This window comes from Leiobunum rupestre, chromosome 8 (assembly GCF_980474605.1).
Source record: "Leiobunum rupestre chromosome 8, qqLeiRupe1.1.hap1, whole genome shotgun sequence".
NCBI lineage: Eukaryota > Metazoa > Arthropoda > Arachnida > Opiliones > Sclerosomatidae > Leiobunum > Leiobunum rupestre.
In genome coordinates this window covers 46,739,770-46,766,553 of record NC_143391.1, presented here as the reverse complement: position 1 = coordinate 46,766,553, position 26,784 = coordinate 46,739,770, and the positions used below count along the sequence as shown (strand labels likewise).

Below are 26,784 nucleotides of genomic sequence, written 5' to 3'. Positions count from 1 at the left end.
CAGTAAATCCCACTTTCTATAAAAGATAGTTTAAAATCCACTTTACCGTAAATAATTAATAAACGGTTCAATCAGAGAAGGATTTACCAAGAGTCTTCGCAGGGGTGGACATCTTGTCCAGAGCTAGACTGACTCGAAACGAAAACATATGAAGGTAAGGAAGGTAACTATCCCAAAACGTATGGGCCAAGGTGGAAACTAATCAGAAACGGCTGTTTGATTGAAAATTGTTTCATAAAAAACCAAATTCACGGGTTTATAGTTTTTATTTAAGCGGTTTGATTGGATATTTAATGCATTATGAATGTGAAATTTACGGTTGTATTGGTAATTGAATGCATTATGAATGTGAAATCTACTGTTTGATTGGAAATTAAATGCATTATGAATGTGAAATCTACGGTTTGATTGGAAAAATAAATGCATTATGAATGTGAAATCTACGGTTTGATTGGAAATTGAATGCATTATGAATGTGAAATCTATATACGGTTGTATTGGGAATTGAATTCATTATTAATGTGAAATCTACTGTTTGATTGGAAATTAAATGCATTATGAATGTGAAATATACGGTTTGATTGGAAATTAAATGCATTTTGAATGTGAAATCTACGGTTCGATTGGAAATTATATGCATAATGAATGTGAAATCTACGGTTTGATTGGAAATTAAATGCATTATGAATGTGAAATCTACGATTTGATTGGAAATTAAAGGCATTATAAAAGTAAAATCTACGTTTTTATTGGAAATTGACTGCATTATGAATGTGAAATCTACGGTTTGGTTGGAAATTGAATGCATTATGCTAGCTGCCAGTAATTTGACCGTTAAATTTATGGTAATTTCTAAGAGTGCACTATCTTAATGGAAGTTTTAAACATTTAACGCCAAACCAGACTTGTTATCGAAGGTTAAATTGTTAATATGAATTTTGATAATTGTTCCCGATTATAGTTTTCCTTCTCGCGGGGCTGTTTGGGTTAGCATAACCGGGAGACGAACTACTTTACTAATTTTGTTTCTAAAATAACTTACATCAAAAGAGTTGAAAACGTAAATGTAACGAATTGATTTTCTTCTCGACGGTACCTTTGACAATTAGAAGCGAATGCCAATTTGAAGCACTATCTCCATTACGTATCGAAGAACTAAATTATTCGGAATTGAAGTTGTCCTTGAAAATGACAAATTGACGAACTTGATACTTCCACCGAATATTAAACATGTAAAAAATCGGAGGCGAGGTAACAGCCCCGAAAGAGTTAAAACTACATCAAAGTAAGGAACCAATCAAAGCTCTTCGTTGAAGACGTTTAAGAGTAGTCCCTTTCATAGGAAACATAAAAATTGACGTAACCCAACTCTCGGTTTATTTCAATTTAGAAACCGCGAGTCGGTTTGCACCAGCAAAATGTCGTTCGCGAAGTTAGCGCCTTTTCTGTGTTTTCTATGCGCGTATTGCGTGATCTTTATCAATGGCGAGAGACTCAGTCAGCTGCCCAAGCCTAAAACGGAAGTGTCCGAAGAGGTCGCCTATCGAAAGTTACTAGACATTGAAAAAAATATGAAAGACACCATCGAAGCTGGCATAAAATGGGCCATTCCAATGGCCATCAGGCAAAGTGGGGATATTGATTTGAGCGTCGACTGTATGTCTTCGCTCATGAAGGCGTTATTCGCCATCAGAGATATGAAATTGTGGCCTTTCGAAAGTAAGATTATAAAATTTTTGAATTATTTATTTCTATAATTATCCGCAATCCGATTGCACCCCCCCCCCCGATTCAACACGGGTGAAGGCGTTCCCTCTCAAGGCCCGTCCACACTATGAGGAAATCGCATCTAAGATCGCGCGCGTGCTTCAGCAGCTTCTCACGTTTCTTACGCATCAAACATTTTTTTATAGTCTTTATACACAATAGAAGCAACTTCGCTAGTCGTCACGATCTCACTCGAAATCTTTGGCTAGTCAAACATTTTTGCATGGTACGCGTCCAATTATCCAATTACATCGCTCCACAATGACGTCACTATTTTTGGTGTCGACCACGGATCCAAAATGGCGCCGGTTTGCAGTACGCTCAGAAGTTGGTGTTCCAAAGTTCGGAGAACCCTTTCACTTCATTTATTAAATTTTCCTCATTAATTGCAATTTTTGTCCATCTTTATATTACACGATAGTAAAACAGCCAAAAAGCCGACGTCTATACATTCCAGAAAGGATTAGTGACGTCAAAAAGTACCACGTGAGACACGTGAGCATAGGCTAGACGCTTATTGGGTGAAATTTTTCGAGCTAAAATCGAACGAATTTAAGTGTGGACGAGTTGCGAAACTAACATGCTATTCTCCCGTTTCAAGCTAAGCAGCGAGCCGCGCAGAAAAAGGATAGTGTGGACGGGCCTTCACTGTATCTCCGCAGCCGTGCAATGAAGTACGTGGGGGGGGGGGGGGCCCTCTGTCGTAGGGGGCCTCCAATAAGCCCCCTCTCTCCCTCTCGTTGGTTAAGGCACACACTAAACGCACCCATTCAGTAGCGGCGCCAGGATTTTGGGGGAGGTAGGCCAATCACTTGGAGGCCGCCCAAAATTATGGAGGTCCCCCCACCACAATTATTTTAAATCCGTCCACGTGGATTATTTAATTTATTTTAAGCAAGTGGTGCAATATTTGGGTAAAATGGGTACGCGACGAAAAAATTAGGACCAATAACACTTAACAAATGAGTGGTTATTTAACTTATTTCTATGACTGAATTCAAGTCTATCAAATTACATTAATTCCTTCGGTACTTCGCATGTACATCCCTTACATAAGCACTTACAACTTTACGAAAATGAATGTGCATAGGTACACTAACAAGGAGAGTACCCGAGGTGTTTATTGCCGATTTTGTTCAAAGTCGGGCGTAGTGTAGACCTATATGAGATATGAAATTTCCCAAAAGGAGACGTTGCACTACCCATTCGTTTTGCTATAGCAACCGAAAATGTTTTTGATCACTTAAAACAATAAAATCTCCATTTAAAAAAGCATGGGATTTTCTCGGTTTCACGAAAATTTTGAAAAAATTTTAAAATCCCGAAATGTGTAATTTGGACCACATTTAGGTAAATTTCATCAAGTTTGGGTAAATTGAAACATTTTTTGAATAAAATAAGGGTAAAATCTTATTTTGGTTGCCATGGTAAATCGAATGGGTAGTGCAACGTCTCCTTTTGGCAAATTTCATATCTCATATAGGTCCACATTACGGCCGACTTTGAACTAAATCGGCAATAAACACCTCGGGTACTCTCCTTGTAAGTAAAGTAAGTTTAAGAACCATTTTTTTGTAAATAGAAAATTAAAGATACAATTTGGATATAGTAGCGCTCGCCAAAAATTAAAACTAAAAAATAAACTACTGTCAAAGAAAAGTTACTCGTACCTTTGAAAGGAATAAAAACAGCAGTGTCGTTAAGCGAATCCCTCGCGTTGAATATTGGAAAATTAATAAATAAATAAATTATTTCTCAAACAAATTACAGAATTTTCTGATATTAAATAATTTGGAGGCCCATTTATTAAATTTTGGAGGCCCCTCAAGATGACTTTTGGAGGCCCCTATCAAAATTTCAAGTAGGCCCAGGCCTACCCCGGCCTGTTGCTGGCGCTGCTACTTCTCCATTATGAAATTCCCCGAGATATAAAAATTAAATAACTTAACCTTGTTCTTGATATGGATTATTTCAACTTATAGAATTCGCGAATGCGACTGATTCCACGCATATACGCGAACATTTTTATATTTATTGTTTCAGCGATCCGAGGAAAAACAGAAAGAAAATAAAAAAACCTATAAAATATACGAAAACATCAGTGGTCCTCGGACCAAAATAATAATAATAATAATAATAGGGAAGAGGGCAAATCATTATACCGATTCGTGCACTTTGTACATTGAGAACAATTCTGCAAAGTTTTGGGGTACTGAATCCTCTAGCGAGACATAGACACGCAATGTCTCGGAAATTTACCTTAATTAGATGAAATCTCAATTGGTAATGAGCGTTTTCCTTTACGCCAACGGCGAGCGGCAAGTTAATTTCGGCGATCGGTGAACCACAAGCTGGTTATTTGCCCATTTTATTGCTTGAAATCTTCACATTTCTTAAATTAAGTTCTAATACTATATTTTAGTTAGTCCTCGTCAATTTCCCACTTCATTTTTGGAAGCATTATGATTAAAAAATCTTAATGCACAACCGCCGTATGCGCTATTGTGATATTTGAATTTAGAACTATTTGAAAACTAGAAACAAACGCCATTTATCCCCAAACATTCGATCTTTGATCCTAAAAATTATCATCGAAAAGATCTTCAATCAAAGGCATAGCTATAGAAAGAAAATTAGATGAAACTCGATAGTTGATAAATGTATACTCGTTGTCATTGTAAAAATGAAAGAGAAAATGATACATGGCTGGCTGTTGCTGTCTATATTTTGGGTCGAAACATTTCGCATTGGCTGTCCTTCTTACCTTTTGGGATAAAATGGAAAATTTTCTTAAGCTCATTAGAACATGTCAACCTTAGTTAAAGATTGAATGCGCGATCAGTCTCAGGCTTTCATTCTCTATTTACCTTTGGTAACATTAACTATATTCTCAAATTAACAATAACATTGTTACAGTTTTTGTATTTGTACCGTATCCTTCTAAGACAGAATACACTGGCGCGTTAGAAATAGATTAAAATTGCATACAATAACCCCTTTTTTACGAAAAAATTGAAACCAGTGTATTAGTTCGATTAAACTATGTTTATTTTTAACGCTGATTGAGACACAGAAGCTGTATGGTCATCACAAAACCCTTGCTCCAGTGTGGCACTGGGTAAAAATCCCGAACTACTGCTTTCGTGAAGTGTTTGTAAGAGCTCTCCCTGTCGGGGTTTACTACTCTGAAATATGGTTCCCATTTCTATGAAAACTTGCAAAGGGAAAATGTGATAGTCATGCTAGGGTCGATGAGGATTGGCTACTGCGGCAGGGCTGGCTACAACCTAGAATAACATATTAATCACCCTCTTTGTTGGAATCCAGATCGGAAAATATAAGAACAATTCTTATTAAAATAAATGACCCAGGTATTTTTACAGCACACATTTCCAGAGAAACCAAAGCAATTATACCACTGGAACAGAAATATCTCTCGTAACATGCACAGTGAAGTTAACTTACCGCGAATAAATGTTCCTAAATTATTGATACATTTTCCGTAACTAACTTTAAAATTATTCGTCAACAAATTTCTTATCCCGAAATGTTCTTTGCCAACTACGGGGCTTGTATTTTAAATAATTATTATTGCTCTTCTATATGTATGACAGAGCCTATGATCGTGGGTGAAAACGTGGAACAATTCCTGCCGCGTTGAGTTTGGAAGTTCTCTCCCCACTGGTAGAAGAAGGGGTTTTCCCCATTTCATAAAAATTTGTAGAGGTTAACGGTAATAGTAAGTGTAGTGAGCTGTTGGCTCGCGTGACATGAAGGGCTTGCCATCACTTTCCTACGTATTGTAACCCGGCCACCTGAATAAATGGCTTTAGAAGTCTCTTGATGACTTAGGCCTAAGGTGGTGCCTTGGGTATTATTTATTTCATTTATTTAATATATCATCATTAAAGGGGGAAATTGACACTCCCTTTCCTAAAATAAGAACTCTTAATTCGAGATATATTTTAATCGTTAAAAATATATTTCAAAAGTTAAATCGTTTTCTTTAAATAATTATGTTTGAGACTGGAAGTGGAATTTTTTTTATGCCACATTAGAGAAATTACGCTTTTTTAATCAAGGCTTTTTCTGGCTATGCCTTTTAAACTTCGTATTTACATAATGCCTCATCAAAAGACTAATTCGTTTTTTAAGTCAAGGCTACCTTTCTGCGTTTTCGTAGAAGACGTGAAAAGTGGCATTACCTCGGGCAGGAATCAACTCCAAGAGATAGAAGCTGTGGCCTCGGACGTCCAATTGACCTTTGCTTTCGCTCTTACCTTAGAAATAGGAAAACGCGTCTTTTTGTTTATTTCGTAATCAATACGTCACATTGAAACTACCCATTAGTTTCAGCTAATTGTTTTACTCATACAGAAGAATCAACCGTTTCCCATTTTAACGCTAGCAGAAGACATTTTTTTCAACTAACGAGCTTCTCGCGTTGGAAATTGAAATAGTTGCTTCTCAATAATACCAAAATGGCCTTCCGGTATCCCTTTACAAGGGCTCACTTTTGGCTGGGAAATGGAAATACATCACATGAAATGCTAGGTAATGGTTACTATGTGTTGCCCGAAAATTAACCAAATGAGTCATGATGAGAAAGTTGTCCATACGGTTACGCTAGAAAAATAGACCTTGAATGGGTTTCCCAAGAGCTATTTGTAGGAACTAATTTTCTTACTTCTTTCAATATATATATTTAGTTACTTTCCTTTACTTTAAATACTTACTTTTCTATACTAACTTACTTTATCTTTATTTACTTATTTTACTTTATTTGTTGTAATGAATTTACTTTTTCGTAACAAGGGTAGTGTTTCCTTAAATTTTGTTCATAAAGTAACTCTTGAAAATAAAGAAGCTAATATAAAATATTTTTACGAAGATCAGTTTTATTTTCCAGTAAGTCGGTACAAATAATATCTCGTAATGTAGGATAAAAGAAATCGGCTTCGTTAAGTGGCCGGCGGCTACGTCATTATCAAATTCCTCCCCAACCGAAAGTAACTCTCCAATTTAGCCCGAAACCTCAGCGGCGAAAGATATTAAACCTATGATTTCCGACAGTAAAAGGCAAGGTGTATTTTTTTTAGCAACATTGAGGTATAAGTCTTAATTTCAATTTTACATTTTTCATAATGAACCATTTTTCTACGTATTATTCAAAAAAGTAATATAGACAGCGAACTAAGGAATAAAGTGGACCACCTGATACAATTTACAGCAAATGGTTCACATTATTGCCACGATATTTGTATGTAGCAGTGTGTAGCGAACTGACGTGGGGCCCAGGGTTGAACGTGAAAAGTAGGCCCCCACCCTACGTGTTTTTAAAACACACCCATAAAGGTCAACTTAAACAAGTTCAGACTATTACTAAATTCTAAACGTTTCATATTTTAGGTAATTTGGTTAAAATTATGATTACATCGAAAGAACTAGGATATTTATATTTCGAAATAAGTTTGGATGGCGATGAAAATTTTACGTCTGCTAAACCCATTGAGTTGGGAACATTCTTGAAAATAAGGTTTTTTCTACACTGGCCCTTGTGACCTTCGGACCCCTACTTTAACCATTATTTAAGTGGTCCTTGGGCCAGTGACCCCATGCTCTTGTTTTTTACTAGCTCAATGCGTTTGTCCCAATATTAGAAGAAATTGTTTACACAGTAACACAAGGCCCTCCCAGGCTTAATCTAACGTCGTAAGTATTAGTAAATATTTTTACTTAATTGTTAAAAATAGTTAACTTTAATTTAACATCACAAAAATTGAAAAATATCACAGTACAATCAGATTTGCTTTGAACTTTCAGGTTGATAAGTTACTGAACTTCCAGTCTCCGATTGACTAGCAATTATTAAACTGGTCCAAGTTCAATTTTCATAATTCTAAGGTGGAATTCATAAAATGGTCCTAAGAACCAGTGAACCCCTAGTTTTTGAATAAAAAAACTGGTCCGAGCAATTAATAAACTGGTCTTTGACCCAGTGACCACCGCTTATTGCCAAGCCTGGTTGGGAATATTAATCTAGAGGTCCAATCAGGACTTCGGATTTCGGTATTTCGCGAAACAAGTTTTGGAAAAATTCGAATGTGCCGTGACTGCCGTCTGCTCTAAAATTACGAGCAAGCCCGTGTGGCCATCTATCGCGTTTGCCGGCAAAAAGATTTAAGATCCCCACATAAAAAGCGGATGACGCCACGGGTCGAATGATAAAGTTTTCCCGTCATTTTATAGCAAACGGCACATTCTTAATTTTTCAAAACTTGTTTCGTGTGGAGTAGATTTGATTGGATCTCTAGATTAATATTCCCAACTCAATGGCTAAACCTACTGCCTTGAAATTCATAGGCCGTTGAAGCCATTTATTTTAATTATAAGCTTTTATTTTAAATGAAATTATGGAATAATTGAAATAATTATTTTTACCCTAATTTTTTTTGCCACTGGCAGCGATTCCCACCCGGCCACCCCTTCTTGGGTACGTTCAGTAACGCGAATCTGGCAAAATTCGTTATTAACTTGATGAGCGCTTGTCGTCATAGTGACGTACGAAGTTACTGAACGGTGTTATTTCTAGTCAGCGCTGCCTAAAAGATGCCGGCTATAAATGTTACGAGGCCCAAAAATCAGAGGAAGTGAAAAATATTATTTTCAATAATTAATGAGTTGGTAAATGACGAAATTGTTGACGATAATATTCTTTATTGTTGCAACGATCAGCCTTTTATTAAAAAAGTGAAAACGGTCATTGCAGTAGCTGAGGCATTCCTATTAAAAGATAGGCCTTTGACCAAACCAGTAGAATTGTTGATTAAAACTACAGTTGTATAATTTTAACTCCTCCGCCAGCTAAACTGTAAACACCGACGCGTTTGACGTCAAGACATCAAAAAAACTTTATCTCCGAGATGGTTTTTTTGATGAGCATCGGATGCCCATCGTGACGTCAAATCGGAAACGCGAAAAATCGTACAGTAACAAAATGTTGGCATCGATTACTCATCGATGTTTCTGATGAGCGTTACTGAACGTACCCCTTGTTCGCGATCACGGTGGGGCCCCCAAAAGGTCGGGGCCCAGGGAAACCTGTCTGGCAAACCCCGTGTACGCTACGCCACTGCCGGGCCACCTGTTTAACGTATTAAACGTTGCTAGATGACTTGGGCCTAAGGTGGTGCCAAGGGTATTAGCCTAGCTGATTATAATTATTATTATCATACATTGTAGTTAGGCAAAATGCCACACATTTTGGATTGTAATTTTCGGTCAAATTTGGATCTGCAATTTTTTTTACATTATTTTAAAATAAACATAAGGGACACCATTTTCGTATTCAGTGGAGATTAAAATAATTAACAAGTTGGCAAGCCAAAATATACCTCTCCTCGGAAGAATTGCCCCTAGTGGTATTAATTTCGAGATAACCCTTAAAGATATATCTCCGCAATTTAGAGTTTTGTTAAAAATGTTACCCCAGTTCTATCCCGCCCGGTATAAAATTTTAATTATAATTAAAATAGTTGAGACGAAACGACCAATTTTAATTTATTCAGAATATCATAAGTTAATTAGTTACAACAGTGAGTTAGACGTACTATAACAATGCACAATTGAATTAAACCCTTTTTACAGTACAAGTTTATCAGTTGATATAATACAAAGCAAATTTTAATGAAAGAAATATCTACAGAGGGTATTATAACGACCGTTCGCTTTTTGGTTTATAATTTTAACGGAATCGGGCCGATTTAAATTAAACGATAGATTATCGATATTTTGTTAAAAGAATATTCCCTAAGGCCGCGCGATAAATTTACGAGAATAATTTCCCGTCGCCGTTATATCGAAAATTTATTTGTTTCGGGATTGTCAGAACTGTAATGTTGTGGGCGAGTGATTAGAAAATAAAATGGCAACCATAATTATGCAAAATTATAAATGTTTATTTTTATTCAGAACATTCTATGGAACGTTCTAGATTTAACTTTCATCAATGACACAACAATATATATCACTTCTACGAAATTGTACAGAACTGGTACTCAAGTGTCTAAGACTAGATTTGTCTTAGTTCATCGTGATTGAAACATAAACCAAAACACACTTACACTTAAGTAAATATCATAAATTATACTGAGTAATTTTAACTAAATTCAAACTACCTAACTATAAACTCTGTCTAAATTAACAGCTGAGAGCTGTTATCTACTAATTACTTCCAATCTACTTAATTACCCTCACAGGTTGAGTTGATAATTACAAGGGTATAATTAGGTTATTCCAATTCAAAAAATAATAACAATCAATTTTATCTTACAGCTGACTTGAGTTAGTTCACAATTACTTTAACACTTTCAGTCTTAAACACGCACTGTTCATACACTTAAGTCCATTCACTCACGTTCCAAACGCGAAACACAATTTAACTCTTTTCTTGACCGAAGACCGAACATACTAATTAAAACCGCAAAGTTACCTCATAACGTTTTACCGACACCAGGACCCCGTCCTGTAGTAGTTCGTCTGACAGCCAAGAACAAAGAAAGACTATTTCTTCTATATTGACGGCAACGGCTTTATATACCTTTATTTTGGGTATTTTTTGACCCGTCGAGATTTGACTAAAGTTCGAAAAATTGAAGAGATTATATTTTTTAACCGGTTTAATTGATAGTTCCCCACACGGTGGCGCTATATTATTACTTTGATATAGTTTCCGTGGGAGTTTTGAATAATTATCCTTTTTCTAAGCGTTATTAAAAGGTAACAATGAACTACTTTTTGGGTTTTAACGAAATTTTGTTAAGAATTTAACAAAAATTTAAAACAAAACAAAAAACCGTACCAAAGAATAAACAAACAAAGTTCAATAAACAATATATACAGATATTGTATTAATCCGTTTAGTAAAAAAAACCCGCCTTATCATAATTGTTCCTTTACTTTAATATGTTTTCCAAGGAAGTCAATGGCTCGGCGGTAAACTATCCGCATTGTTACAATGCGACCCGAGATCAATTCCTGATCACGATCAAATTTTACATTAAAATACTAAAATATTTCATTAAATATAAGATTAATATAATTCATAAATATTTCATTAAATATAAGAATAATATAATTTATAAATATTTAATTAAATATAAGATTAATATAATTTATAAATATTTAATTAAATATAAGATTAATATAATTTATAAATATTTAATTAAATATAAGATGTACAATAAATTATAGTACCTAACGTTATAACTTTGTAAAGGACATTCGCCAAAGCTGTTTTTTAGAAAAACACCGTAAGTTTACAAGCGTTGGTGGCTGGGTGGTTAGAGTACATCTCTTGCACGAGGCAGACCCGGGTTCGATTCCCGGCCTGCACCAAAAAATCGCAAATTGAAACTAAGCTGAATACCGTGTACAACTAGTTGAAACCCTGGCATAACACTCAGCACTCGGTCCGTCGCAAAGTCGTTAAGAGGAAGTTGGAGAGAAAACGCCCATACAAACACAGCAGACTCAACACCCACAATCGTCATAACACGAGCTCAACATCCACAACAATCATAACACAAACTCAACACCCACCACATTCACAATACGAACTCAAAATTCACGACCTACACATTAACATAACAATAACGAAATATCCGGTGACCGTTGACGAAAAACGACTAACCTAACCAAACCCAGCCGCAAATCGATCCGTTAACGCTCACCGTCACACGGTGGTTTTGCCAACCCTTCGAAAAACTGCGTACGCAATGATTACCCTTTGCCCCGAAAATGCGAACGCGTTCGCAGGTTGACAGACAGACAGACAGACACGGTGATTGTATAACCCCTCCTAGGGGTAAAAACGACTATTGTACAATTTAAAGGTTTTATTACAAACAGCAACGGCCGTTTCGACGCCAACACCAGCGTCGTCGTCAGGCTAATATACAATACAGTAGTGGTTTTTAATTATTTTAATCTCTTAATTATGTACAAGAACTGTCCTTTATTAGTTTAGCTATGTAGTGGAATTTGAAATTGCAATATGATGTCTGATTCAATCGCGTCGATAGACGTCAGCTCTGAAACGTTTGCCAACACGGAACAGCTTGTGTTGGGCAAAAATTTTGTGAACAGACTTTAAATGATTGAGTTCTCAAAGCCAGGGCAGAAAATTAAAGAGAAAATCTGACCACAGGAACGTAATTTATTTAGATAATGCGCGTGGAGTAATAAAAATGTCATACATACATGAACATGGTTATAACCCATTTGTGAGTAAACTTTGAAGGTCCCTGTTTTACGTTTTCGACTATGTTAGTCCGACTTATTGTACTTGAAGGTTTGAATTTCCATACGATTTGTAGATCACCTTTTGATGAGGCATTAACGAATTTCACGTTTTCTGCCACTTGGTCCGTTGGTGATGGTACACTAGGGTTGAAAATATGTAGGAGACTCTTAATTCTACTGCCTGGTGTGAAGTTCGGACACCTGTGCCTTTTCGACAGGCTCTCCTCCTAAATCCGTCCAAATTTGATTCTCCTGAACAAATTACTGCGTAAACTTGGGAAAAATGTCTGTAGTCATACTGTAGATGATTGAAGTGTGTGAAATATGTATTTGAAATTAAGTTATTGGCACCAAAATTACTACCTTCAGGTTTCAATACAGATTATACTACCATTAATAAGATTAACGAACTTAATTAAAGTGACAGCAAATTTGATCATTGCTTTGAAAAGTATGTTAGTTATTTTAACACAGGAAGTTTCCTTTTGCCTGCCACGCTTCTACTCAACACACAATCAACACGACGTAACCCTTTGGTTTACAACGAAACAGCTATCGAACTCCTAGTCTGATTAGCTCCTCATTAATATCAAGTTGGAAAATAATGTCGCCGCACTGGCGTAAAGGTCCTGTAGTTCTCCCCATTTGTTGTATGTTTCGAGTAAATACGCCTGGCCTTCTATTAAACTGAAATTGCGGCTTATAATCCGATGCGGCCAATCTCGAGACTCTTCGGGAAATAATAGTCCCACCGAATAGAGAGCAATGACACCCTTGTGTTACGAGTCTAATAGTAAACCTCCGACCAAGAAATGAGGAAGAAATGACGGGATTTTAAATTACCTTCTGTCAAATCTATAGTAGATACTGTAATGGCATGAATAGTGCGGATTTTCATACTTCAGGATTAATTTACGGAATAGGTTGGAGTAAAATCTTTGCTGCTTACCAGTGGCGGCAGTCTGCAAATATTTGGTAGGGTACAAAAGTTAAAGCTCGAGAGAGCACCCAGCGCTGTAAAAAATCTAAAATTATTTCTTACTATTGTCCAAACAGTTACTCTGTGACTCTCGTCGCGTACTCTGTTTTACCACACAACAACTTAAATCGGTGAAATGGCTTTGTTCAGACATTTATTCTTTATGTTCTCACCTTTACCGAATTTTTTCTATAATTCGAATGTATTAGAAAATTTAAATGAAAATATGATTGATGAAATTTTTGGTAGTACAATTAGGGGGGGGGGGAACGTACCTCTGTACTTCCTATTCTGTCGCCACTGCCGCTTACAGTAGCGCTACTACGGAAGAGAGAATTAGGAATCTTCAAGTACTTTATAGTAAATGTTTTTGAGGGGTGTCAGAAATTTTCTTACCTGGCAGCAGCACCGTAACCAGGATTTGATATCAGGGGGGGGGGGGGAGGGCACGCAATGTAAACAAAAAAATAAAAATAAATTGTACATACAACCATACGTTTCAGGGGGGGCACGGCCCGCCCCCCCTGCCTGGCAGTACGTAAACCTTGTGCTCCAATAATGGGCCGTGCCCCCCCCCCTGGTTACGGCCCTGCCTGGCAGTACGTAAACTTTGTGCTCCAATAATGGGCCGTGCCCCCCCCCCTGGTTACGGCCCTGCCTGGCAGTACGTAAACTTTGTGCTCCAATAATGGGCCGTGCCCCCCCCCCCCCTGGTTACGGCCCTGCCTGGCAGTACGTAAACTTTGTGCTCCAATAATAAATCTGCCTTCTTTTACGTATTTTAACTTTATAAAATGTATTCCAATTTTTCATTAGTGCTGGATGCCACCGGGAAACCCGGGGCTGGTATGCTCTCGGGAACAGCGAACCAGTTGGGATCGTATCACCAATGCCTCGGAGTGAAAATACCCGATAATAGCAACGGTAGACGTCCACCTCAAACTGGTCGCTACTGCATGATTCTTATGTCACCTCCGCTGCCGCCCAAGCCTAAAAAGTTAAAGATTTTCGAGACGGTCTTCAGAAACATTAACGCAACCTTTAAAACCGAGGTAAGGAAATATTTTCGGGATTGTTACCAAGAATTATACATCCACACATATTACAAAACTTGAATGTAGGTGAATCGGCAATGCAAGTATAGACATTGGGAGCACCGCCATTTTGTGCAAGCAGTGGCTATTATGGTTGTGCTTATGAAGGCTTGTAGTACCATTTAATTCGGCATTTTCTAAATAGCCAATCAAAAGGGTGACCTGCGTGAAGCGAGTATCTTTTAAAAACATTTAGCATTATTATAAATGTAAAGTAAAATTAGGGATTTGTCGAAGAAAACCTTAAAGGGTCACAGAATCTTTTGAAAATTCTTGTCGAATGCAGGTTACTCCTCCCCTTCCGTCACGTGACTCACGCATACCTTCAGGCATCTCAAAACATGTGATTATGAAGCTTCCCTATCAACATTCAAATGGTTCTGTGGCTTTTTAATGTAGAAACTTATGGCAATTTTCATCTGAAATACTTGTAGTCAACATTTATGAGATTCCGCATTACTTAATTGTCCTTTATTGTTTATAATAACTTAATATAATTAAAATTGCTGAGTAATTTATTGGTAATTAATAATTAACATGTTACAGGTGATGCAAGAGATTAACAAGTACTTGTTTGGTGCGTATGCATCTGGAGTGAAATACGGAGTGTGCATTCCATCAGGATGCACGCTGGAGGATTTTACTCTAATGATTGATTTCGGTAAGAAATAACTTTTTTGCAAATGCACAAAGTTAATTTTGAATTTTTCTCGCAGTAATTATTTAATAAGAAACCTTACTATTCTAGTTCCTAACAACGTTTAATATAAATTACGGTTTACAAAATAGCTTTTGTCCAATGCATTTTATATAAGCGTTAGAGATTCTTTATTTGTTAATATTGCTCAGACTTTATATAAAAAGCTCGGAAAAATTAGAAAAGATTTTAAATAAGATTTAGAATATGCCACAATGAATTCCTTTTTGCTTGAAGGCGGTTTCATAGTTCATATTTGGGTGTCCCATAATTTCAGATAATGGGTTCAGCAATAATTGACAGATCAAATAGATAGTTTTAATTGAAACAAATGTTTCAGGTACCCTGATGATCATTGATCATCACGGTAAATGGATAGAAAAATATAAGGTGAAACATACTTAAACCTAAGGATTTGTCGGTCATTTTCCAAGATGGCGGCGAATGCTCTGGCTGGACACAATGGTTCACCACTTAACGTCCAAATTACATTCCTGGAAATGCTCAAATTGTTTTTCGAATTTGGCTGATATTTAGACTATATTGCCTGGTTTAATAGTTCAGGTTTGAATTGAATCAAGACGTAAAAGGCCGTGCATTTGATTAATCGCTTTTGGTAAATTCTCTGTCGAGTGTAAAATCATCGTCAGATTCCGATGTCAAGTTTTAATATTTTGTACGCGTATTTATTTTTGTAATTTATTCAGCTGCAACCAAGCTGAAAACGAACATCGTCGTAGATGGATGCGAAGTGCTTGAGCCCCTTCAAGTGAACTTTTTACAGAAAGTCATTTTGTAAGTGTATGGATTTTATTTCGCTTCAAAATATGGCCACCACTATGATTTTACACCTAGTTGATTGTACATTGGCATATTATTTTCAATAGCATTGTTTTTTGTATGTATAGCTAAGAAAGTAGATTTCAAAATATAGTAAAATTGTCAATGGAAAATTTACAAAATCAAATAAGATATCGTTATTCCACTGCATACAATGGTTTGTTTAAAAATGTATCTGATAAATGAGTTTTATTAAACTGTCGTACTCTAATATTCAAAAGAGAATTGCTGCTATTGTGAGGGGAAATGGCGGTAATGGCGACGAATAAGTAGAGGAAATATAACTTGTAAATTACTCGTTGCAGAGCTATATTTTTGTCAATAATTTTGGTGTGCGTTGTGGCAACTGTAATATGTGAAATCCAAGCACACTGTTCTGACGAAGAGACCCAAAAACAAAAAAGTAAGAGTTTGCTTCCAACTCTTTCGTTACGTTAAAAATTAAAAAAAAATTTAAAATATTGCATTTTAATTTTTAGAGACCTACATGCAAGGCTTTCTGGAATCGTTTTCAATAGTTACAAATTTCCGAAAATTAATGAACACTAAACCGGCGGAGGAACATTCCTTCGACTGCATGAACGGCATCAGATACTTATCCATGACTTGGGTTGTCCTTGGACATGGTTATGCCATTATCAACAAAAACTTCGTCCGTAAGTTGACCAACTATATACTTAAGCATATTACTATAATAATTTATTTTACATTTTGAAGCCCAACTATAATACAATTTAATAATTTATTTTACATTTTGAAGCCCCACTATATTACAATAATAATTTATTTTACAATTTGAAGCCCAACTATATTACAATAATAATTTATTATACATTTTGGAGGCCAACTTTATTAGAATAATAATTTATTTTACATTTTGAAGCCCAACTATATTACAATAATAATTTATTTTACATTTTGAAGCCCAACTATATTACAATAATAATTTATTTTACATTTTGAAGCCCAACTATATTACAATAATAATTTATTTTACATTTTGAAGCCCAACTATATTACAATAATAATTTATTTTACATTTTGAAGCCCAACTATATTACAATAATAAGTTATTTTACATTTTGAAGCCCAACTATATTACAATAATAATTTATTATACATATCGAAGCTGACGTTTAGCGAAACTTAAAAAAAACTTTGAAAAAAGAATGATACAATTTTGAATGGGAAAGCAAAATCGATTATAGTAATTTCTCAGTTCTTCTATAGAGGCAAATTTTAAAGCACCTGCCGGCTCTTCTATTGCCACCTGTATTATGAAAAGGCCCATTTTATTAGAGAAGGCAATGAATCTATCAGATTCTTCGAAAACCGACTTTACTGGCAGAGGAAGCTTAACTCAAAATAGCGGAAAATAACGTCGTCACAAAATCATTGTGGAGTATTATAATTAGACAACTTATACTACACTTGGTGGACTTTAACCTAAATTATTTATCCCGTATAAAATATATTGTTAAATATTACAATAATTGAAGTACTGTCAAATTTACAAACGAGCCAATCAACGCGAGGGGTACTTTTATGTCCCGCCCTTTGGGTCAAAATGTAGCTAAACTATCTTCTTTTGATTTGGACGTTAGTGACATATGTTGAAAAAAGAGTTATTTCACTTCGAGCCGACACTTGCTTTAAGAATTTGACATCTAAACACGTTTGGTAAGGAATTAACCGCCACCAACCGACATTCTTCGTGCATTCTTGAATTGGATGGATCTAAATTTGGCTGACTAATGAATTACACACAGAATAATAAACTTGCAATTTATAGATTATCTAAAATTTCTCTGCTAATTTATCAGTAGAAAGTTACGGTGGCAAGGGCAAATAATAAATGGCCTATTGGTGTACTTAAGGGTATTACGATTTTAAAAAAAGAAACGCAACAGAGGGTAGGGGGGTAGAAAGATGGAATATTTCCAGAACTTAGAAGTTACAAGTTTACCATCTAGAGGCGCTACCAAGATCCGCGATGCACTTGCTGCATAGGTGTTATTCACGAGAAATTTAGAAAATGGGGCAGCCATTTCTCTAACGCTAGGAATGGTTTAATAAAGACGAATGAGATTGAAGACATAACGAGAATACCCCCATTTAACCTAGAGGCGTAGTATTGCCATTTCAGCCAAGGCTTGGTTGTTGCCCTCGTTAGAAATAGGGTTCAAAGACCCCAACGTGCAAAACGTTTGTTCTCGATTCTTTATGAGTGTAGTCTGTGTAAATTTGTGGATGGTGCGTGTCTTCTTTATCCCGTTTTTATGCGCATTGTTCTTTATCAGGGGAACCGATTAATGTACTGACCATGAGGAAGGATTTCTTCTTCTCTGCCATTGCGGGGGCCTTCATGTCCTTGGAATCATTTTTCTTTATTACGTAAGATCTTTGTGGCTTTGACAAATAAACAAATGGACCCGAATCTAAGATGTGCGCTTGCCTCTTTTAGAGCAGCGCCACCGTGTTCCGTATTGCAAAGATTACCACCCATATATTAATAAAACCTAGTAATTTTACGTACGTGCCTTTATTTGGGTAGAAGAATTTCGTGATTTTCTCGGTAGGACCGCTGGCGGGTGATGCAAGTTTTTGCGTATGACTCGGGTTCAATAATTTATTTGGCCAATATTGCACTCACTCACTTTAGTACCTGTATCAAGCTCTAAATATTTTAATTTTAAAACTATTTTTAGGGGCACCTTGATAGCGTACCAACTAGTCACGAAATTCGACCAGAATCGATCGTACAATCCCTTTATGGTACTTCTGCGCAGGATATGGAGGTATGATAAACAATGATTCTTAACACAATGTGTGTTTTGATAGCTACTCGTTTTGGTGGTACATCCGGTGAAAGCGACGGGCTATTAACCAAATTACACTCTCGGGTTTCTTGACTGTTTGTTTGAAAAATACCATTATTTTTAAGTCATGGGAGGAAATTAATTTACGTGGGCATTCAATCCCCGGTTGGGATAGGTAAAAGTGATTTGCAAAGCACCGCCTATTGGTTAAATTTCTTCCAAATGAAGTTGTAAAAAGAGCCGTTTTCTGTAACAATGCTTACACGAGCGAGACTAATATAATGCAGGTGACCTAATATCAAACAAGAGTCCAAAACCTTGTTGAGGTTAGTTAGTGTAGGGAGCTGTTGAAAGGCTTTCCACCACCCTCCTACTCATTATAACCCGCCCACCTGAATTAATGGCTTTAAAAGTCGCTTGATGACTTAGGCCTAAGGTGGTGCCTTGGGTATTAGCCTAGTTAGCTGATTAGCTGAAACTCACTCGGGCCGAGGCCGAGTCCGAGGTTCGGTTCGATCCTGGGCCCTAAAAGGATCGAACAAGGGTCTAAAATCTTGAGGGTTTAAAAATGTTCGACTTGGCACCGAGGCCGATGCCGAGGCCAAAGCTAGCTTCGATCCCTGGTATCCACTTGGAATACCTGCATATCCGTTACCAGGAATGCTTCTGGGAAAACGGTGAGAATTTAAACAACGTGATTGTATGACGTTGCGCGTTTTTTCTAATTCATTGACTAAGAAACCGCGCCACGGAAAGAAAATGAAGGCATATATTTGGAAAATAGACTTACCAGAAAATGAATTTAAGAAACCACGATTAGCTATCACTGAAGATTTTGGAAAATTTTTCAAGTTCTTAAGGAAACTAGTCTAGTTCAGCCATTAGAAATTTCCATGGTTAATAAGTACTTAAACAAGGTGTAATGCTGAATCGACCCTAGTTTAGTATAAACCAAGACCGTTTCGATGATAATCATCATACACAGTCCAAGTGCATTCGTATATACAGGGTCTTTTTTTTTGCTCGGAAAAGTGTTTTTTTTCAAAAACTATTTATAGTACCGATTTCAAATTTGGAAGGTCAATTCTCTATACCGGGGGACATCAGTTTGAGAAATTTGAGCGTTTTCGGTAATGTTTTTCACCAATTTTGAAAAATTATTTTTCGACCACTAGGTGCGAGATAAAAAATTTCTATTATAAAGTTGTAGGCCGTCATCGAAAACCCTTAAAAATTGTTCACTCGACGAAAAACAATTTATTTATCAGTGAAAATTCGAGCTTGAAAAATTTACAAGTTGGTGAAGCCAAATTACGATTGTTTGAAACGATAATTGAAACCGAATTACCTAATCCAGTTGAAACTTTGGTTAAAAAAACGACCGGATTTAAAAAACACGAGGCTATAGGTCAATCCTAAACATGCATTGGGTATTTAAACGAAAACTTTGGGAGATTATTATCAGTGTTTGATAATATTTCGAACAATGCCTCGTTATTCAGTAGCTGAGCGTACCGAGATAGTTGCCATTTACTATGGAGAAGCAGCGCAAAACCTTAGAAGAGTGACTGAAATCTTCGCAGAAAGACATCCAAATGGAGCACCATCTGTAAATACAGTAAGACGAGCAATTCACGATATCAATCAATTTGGTAACTTGCAACCTAGGTTTCGCGGATTGGGTCAACCGGATTTAGACTTCGAGAACAATGTACTCGCGTACTTTGTGGCATATCCTCGTCACAGTTGCGCTAACGCCGCTGCTGATTTGGGTTGTTCTGCAAATCGTGTGTGGAAAATTCTTCGTAAGAATCGCTATCACCCATACAGAGCTACGCTCCACCAAGGACTAATTGACGGAGACCATCAAAGACGTTATGAATTTAGCAACTGGTTACTAAATGCTGTCCAAGAAGATAGACAATTTTTGCGCCATGTTTTGTTCGCCGACGAAGCGTCATTTTCTAGAGATGGGCCCTTTAATCATCAAAACAGCCATCTTTGGTCTGACATCAACCCACATTGGGGTTTTGAATATCATCACCAGGTTCAATTTGAACGGGTCAATGTTTGGGTTGGACTTGTTGGAAACCGTTTGATTGGTCCCTTTTTCCTGCCGACGAACCTCAACGGCCAAAGGTATTTACATTTTCTACAGAACGAACTGAGTGACGCAATCGACGACCTTCCATTGGCTGAAAGACGTCAGTTGTGGTTTCAGCAAGATGGCGCCCCTCCGCATTTTTCCCGGCAAGTAACTGAGCACCTCAACAACGAGTTTCCTGAAAGGTGGATAGGGAGAAATGGTCCAGTGCATTGGCCAGCAAGGTCACCTGACCTAACACCGCTGGATTATTTTCTCTGGGGATTCGTTAAAGCAAAGGTATACGCCACGCCCATTGAAACTAGGGAGGAACTCATTAGACGAATAATCAGTGCTTGCCGAGACGTCACACCAGAAATGGTAGAGAAAGCGTTTGAGAACTTAATTGTCCGCGCACAAACCTGTGTTGCAGCGAATGGTGATATTATTGAAAATGTTTTGTAAAAATTTATGTGAATAAAATATCTGCATTTAAAAACCAAACGTGTACATTTTTTCAAGTGTGAAAACTCTACTACGTTTGTATTAGACTTGTTCCCTTTTCAATTATCGTTTCAAACAATCGTAATTTGGTTTCACCAACTTGTAAATTTTTCAAGCTCGAATTTTCACTGATAAATAAGTTGTTTTTCGTCGAGTGAACAATTTTTAAGGGTTTTCGATGACGGCCTACAACTTTATAATAGAAATTTTTTATCTCGCACCTAGTGGTCGAAAAATAATTTTTCAAAATTGGTGAAAAACATTACCGAAAACGCTCAAATTTCTCAAACTGATGTCCCCCGGTATAGAGAATTGACCTTCCAAATTTGAAATCGGTACTATAAATAGTTTTTGAAAAAAAACACTTTTCCGAGCAAAAAAAAAGACCCTGTATAGTTTCCTACTAAAACTAATTTAGCAGGCTCCAATAGGAAAAGACTAGTTTTTACGAGATATTGAGATTATTAAACTATTAAATATTTTTTTTAATATTGCGCAAAAATTTAAGGTTTCTACCAATGATGGTTGTTGCGACCGGAATAGTGATTGTGCTTCCACTGGTGGGCAGCGGGCCAGACTACAAAGAAATCATAGGAGATAAAGTTGATATGTGTATAAGGCATTCGTGGTGGAACTTTTTATTCATCAATAATTGGATGCCATCGACCCAACATGTAAGAACGCTGCCAAAACGTTCTTTATAAAAAAATGTTAGTTCGTGACCGTCTGCTTGGAAGACTGGAACGTTCTTAGAAGCTTAAATTGTACCAGTTGTAGCTTTAGAAGACTAAACATTAACATTTATTTTTTCTTACATCTTCTTCTATTTCAGTGCCTGGGACATTTTTGGTATCTGGCAGTCGACATGCAGTGTTTCATCATCGCACTTATTTACTTCTTTATACTATTCAAGTAATCCTCTTTTTTTAAACTCACCCTCCAAGGCTCCATGTCGATATGACGAGTAACCACAGCGTTCTTCTGGATTCAATATTAATTTTCATCAACTAATCGACCTTTTGCTCAAGAATAAAAAAAATTATCGCGAAGAAAGCCAACACGCTAAATTGGTTTGGAAATCGCTTCTTCAAATTTGGATTTATATTTCCAAGCAAGCGTCTTTGATTTATATATTTATCTTTAACTAATGCTTAAAATTGTTTTGGTAAGTTGATTAGGTAATTAGATGTCACGATTCAAGGCTAAATTAGCCTTAACAAAGTTATCTTTAAAGTTCACAATCGCAGCTCGGTTCAATATTTCCCTGCAATTTAATTTCGACAAATTTTAAATTACAATTTACAACGTGATGTAAAACGTTGGTAAGGGGTGTAAGTCAGCACACCCTAGAGCAGGCAAATAGGATTCTATTATGACTCCATCGAGCGGGAGTCTATGAATTACTGTAATCTCACGCAACGTTTATCATAAAATCATGAAGAAATAATCACCTGAAATATTGCAAATCATCCTCAAATAATCGTGACGGATCTTTGCAGGAAGTCGACGTACGGAATGGTGTTTCTCGGTCTCATGATGTTCGGGTGTGTATTTTCTAGTGGACTAATCACTTACATCAAAGAGTTCCCTCCGGGGGCGGTTTTGGCATTTGTGGACGTGGAGTAAGTTCACAGTTCACGTGTGGCTCGAACAAATTGACGGATAAAGGTTTTCGTTTCTGACGCAGGGCTTTCTTAGAGTACGGCAGTTACGTATACGTCAAACCGCACGTCCATCTGGGAATATACGCCGTCGGACTGTTCCTGGGAACGTATCTTGCTCGGAACAAAAAGGTCACTTTATCAAACGTAAATATATTTCCATTGTATCTATATATACAGGGTGTTTCAAAAGGATATGTAAACATTTTAAGGAGTTGTAGGGGTGAGTTGATAAGTATGCCTGTTTTTTCCCCATTTTCCTACGATGAGTTAAAAGAGCGCCAGAGAGCTTCAAAGTGTGGCCTACTAGCCCCTAGAAGTAGGCTGCAACAAGCGCAAAACCAGGCAGCAGGGACTTTGAATACTGTTTAAGTTTACTTTTTTTACGCTAGTTACCTCGATTTGTTTACAAAGTCCTTTTTTACCTATCCCACGGAACCAAACCTTAATGTTCGCGTTTCCCTGCTGCTTGGTTTTGTGGTTGTTTCAGCCTACAATGTCTCAAGGTTCCTACTCGTTCTTCTTATTTAAAATTAGGATTAGTAATAAAACCTTGGAAATTATAACTAAAATAATTTTGGTTTATGTATGGGCGAAGAATTGTTTAAAAGTTTATTTTCTATTACATATATGTCAATTTACATTAATAACGGTATTCCAAATTGGTATTATCATTTAATTTTAGTTTAATATTAGTTGCTTGCCAAGACCATAAAAATCGAGAATCGTTTAAACCTTAGCCAACAAAAGCGTTTGTTTGTGCATTCAGACGGAGCAGCTCGATCCGTGAATAGGACTTAAGATTAAGAATTGCTGAGCATGGTACAATATCAGCACTACAAGCAAAGCCCAATATTGCCTATTATAACAAAAGCGTATGAGTCGTGTTCGTCTCGTCTTCAGTTTATCGAGTTTTGAATTCTTTTAAGGAGATAATACGGCTCCGGTTTGATTTCTAATTATTGTTAATATTGATAATTAGATAACTAAGATAATTTTGGTGCATATATTTTCTGGCAGTGTTACGCTGTATTGGGATGGATTGCGGCTTTTGCTATCGGTGTTACGGTAGTTTACGCAGTCTATCCGTGGAACAACGACGTTCCGTACAGCATGGTCGAAGCCATAATGTTCTCAGCATCCCAGAGGACAGTTTGGGGTGTTTGTCTGGCCTGGGTTGTCTTCTCTTGCTACGTCGGAAAAGGAAGTACGATATTAATGAAAAATTAAGATTTAAATTAGATTTTCCTAATTAAATCTCTTAATATCAGGTTACGTGAACGAATTACTTTCATGGCCAGGATTCCAGCCACTGGTCAAAATTTCCTACTTGATATACGTGGTTCATCCTTTAATTTACCAAGTTTATGGCTTGACCAGATTGGGAAACGAAGATTTTACGAACAGCCAACGGGTAAGCACTAACATTTTTCCTACGCGTTACTAATGGGTCGACCCTGCTTTTTGAGCGGACGATTTCAATACCTTTTATAACGTAATGCCATATTATTTTCAGGTGTGGGGTTTTTTCGGGACAATGATCGCCAGTCACATACTGTCCGTGTTTTTGAGGCTGTTCTACGAAGCACCCTGCATCGAGTTGGAACGCGTCTTCTGTTCGTGGTTGAGGAGAGGAAGCGAGGGGAAACCCCAGAAGGCCGTCGAAAAATCTCAGAACGAAGAAAAATACCGCGATTCGCGCGCACTTTCAATCAACGGACAGTTGGGTGTTGATAATAAAGCTTTAAAAATTGACTTGTAAATTTCAAACAGTTAAAGAACTTGTATTACGGCATAATTTGCGCGGCAGTACAAATTTTATACGTGCCATTTAAACAGCACTATATATAATAGTCTAAAATGCCAATTAAAATAGTCGGCATGGCAAAAAAGAGGACATAAATAACCCTCTTTTGGGGTGCCATATTTAAATTTAATGTATGATTCATAATTTCGATTACTCCTTGTTCGAGAACCCCTTCTTTGTATATAATTACCGCTTAATATTTAACTAAAACGGAACAATCGTATAAGTTAAAATTTTTATTTACCATGGTTTAAAATATTAATTTAATAGTTGTTTAAAACATGACTGATACTTCATGGTATTCTTGATTTTATTAAAAACAGTTAAAATTTACATGTTTCCGAAGCTTTCGGGTTCGAGACCCCTCGTCAAGCGGTATTTTGAAAACTGAATAATTTTACAGATTGAATTACAAATTGTGGAATTTTCGATACAGAGATTAACATTTCTCATACAAATAAGTTTTTTATGATTTAATTTTTAGGTCTCCCCAATTTTTAATACAAATTTTACCCTTGTCTAAATTTAATTCTCCCATATTTTTAATTGCTACTGCCTCTTTAAAATCTCTTTTAAAATAATGTTGTTCTTTAAAAACAATATCACCGTTATCAAAATCCATATATGGGCGACAAAAGGGCATAATATGGATTTTGATAACGGTGATATTTTTTTTAAAGAACAACATTATTTTAAAAGAGATTTTAAAGAGGCAGTAGCAATTAAAAATATGGGAGAATTAAATTTAGACAAGGGTAAAATTTGTATTAAAAATTGGGGAGACCTAAAAATTAAATCATAAAAAACTTATTTGTATGAGAAATGTTAATCTCTGTATCGAAAATTCCACAATTTGTAATTCAATCTGTAAAATTATTCAGTTTTCAAAATACCGCTTGACGAGGGGTCTCGAACCCGAAAGCTTCGGAAACATGTAAATTTTAACTGTTTTTAATAAAATCAAGAATACCATGAAGTATCAGTCATGTTTTAAACAACTATTAAATTAAAACGGAACAAAATTAAATAGTGGAATTTGTAGTTTATAATATTATTACTTCACGTCACCACCCCACCCAAATAGATCTAAATCTCAATAACATAAATAAAAATGGCTTGCTTATATTATTAAGTACATTTCATTTGAGGAAAAAGGCGCTAAAATAGACTGTATACTTGAAAATCTCTTCGTTATTAGGATATACCATCGAAGCATTGGCCGTTGGTCATTATATGGTGAAAGTGAAAAATATTAATTATGTTATACATAAATCGCGTAAATGATGTTCTAGTAAACAAATCGTTATCTATGGCCTTGACTTGATAAATGCATTTAATTTCACACTAGCACGTTCCAAAAAATAAACCGCTAACACTGATAACGTTTAATACTCGGTATAAAGCAGATTTAGATCCACTGGATCTTGCAGCCAAGTACCCTCTCTACGGAAATTGTAAAAAATCAACAAATTGGGTACTCGAAGTTACTCCGGAGGTCTACAAGGTCCTCATGGACAAGGGGAAACTCTTTATTGGATGGACCAACTATCCAATTAAGGAATATTTTTACGTACCCAAATGCTTTAAATGTTGTTTGGTCGGTCACCAACAGAAAGACTGTCCCCTGAAGGGTTCCGCGACCCAATTTTGCACTAACTATTTAGAGGAACACTCCTACAAGGACTGTCAGTCCAAAACAAAGTGTTGCCGTGCTTGCGCGGAACACAACAAAACCAATGGTACGAAATACCGAACCACCCATCAATCCATAGATTCGAACTGCCCACTCTTTAAACGAGAAGTCGAACTGCGAAAATTACGCACTGATTATGATCAACCAACTGTATAGGAGGTTCTCCATCAATCTTTTCTTAGGTACTTTCTATGATTTCTTGCGCCCAGATTAATCTGGCGCATTGCCGGGCTGCCACAGCTGCAGCTCGGGAGTGCGTCCTTAATCATAAAATCGATATTCTGGTCTTCCCGGAACCAATGGTCAGAGATTCGAAGGTTATGGGATTTCCCCTAACCTGTCGCCTCTGTCACGAAGCAGAAACTAAACGTGGTATAGCTATAATTAACCTTATTTTTGACTTAGTGGTCCTCTACAGTGATATTAATATATTGGTCCGATTTTGAACAGAGTAACCGAGCTAATCCGCACTTATAAAACCTCTAAACAATGCATTTGTGGAGATTTTAACGCCAAACATGATCTTTGGGGCTCCCCG

General features: G+C 36.6%; 2 protein-coding genes across 2 annotated transcripts in view; both read left to right on the top strand.

The window, feature by feature from the left end:
- The window catches only part of LOC149933526 (nose resistant to fluoxetine protein 6-like), a 144,877-nt gene extending 120,345 nt beyond the window's left edge, over positions 1-24,532 (top strand). Inside the window, exons 11-15 of the mRNA XM_090157320.1 lie at positions 22,585-22,707; positions 22,773-22,893; positions 23,767-23,953; positions 24,018-24,160; positions 24,263-24,532. Of these exons, the coding sequence (XP_090013446.1) occupies positions 22,585-22,707; positions 22,773-22,893; positions 23,767-23,953; positions 24,018-24,160; positions 24,263-24,508 (820 nt within the window). The 3' untranslated portion in view covers positions 24,509-24,532. The remainder of the gene's footprint in view (positions 1-22,584; positions 22,708-22,772; positions 22,894-23,766; positions 23,954-24,017; positions 24,161-24,262) is intronic.
- Positions 1,419-18,548, top strand: LOC149933527 (nose resistant to fluoxetine protein 6-like). Its single transcript, XM_090156454.1, has 9 exons — positions 1,419-1,719; positions 13,865-14,100; positions 14,689-14,803; positions 15,547-15,634; positions 15,985-16,082; positions 16,159-16,335; positions 17,980-18,073; positions 18,388-18,477; positions 18,521-18,548. The coding sequence occupies exons 1-9, from the start codon at positions 1,419-1,421 to the stop codon at positions 18,546-18,548; spliced, it is 1,227 nt and encodes a 408-aa protein (XP_090012580.1).
- Positions 24,533-26,784: the final 2,252 nt, after the last annotated feature.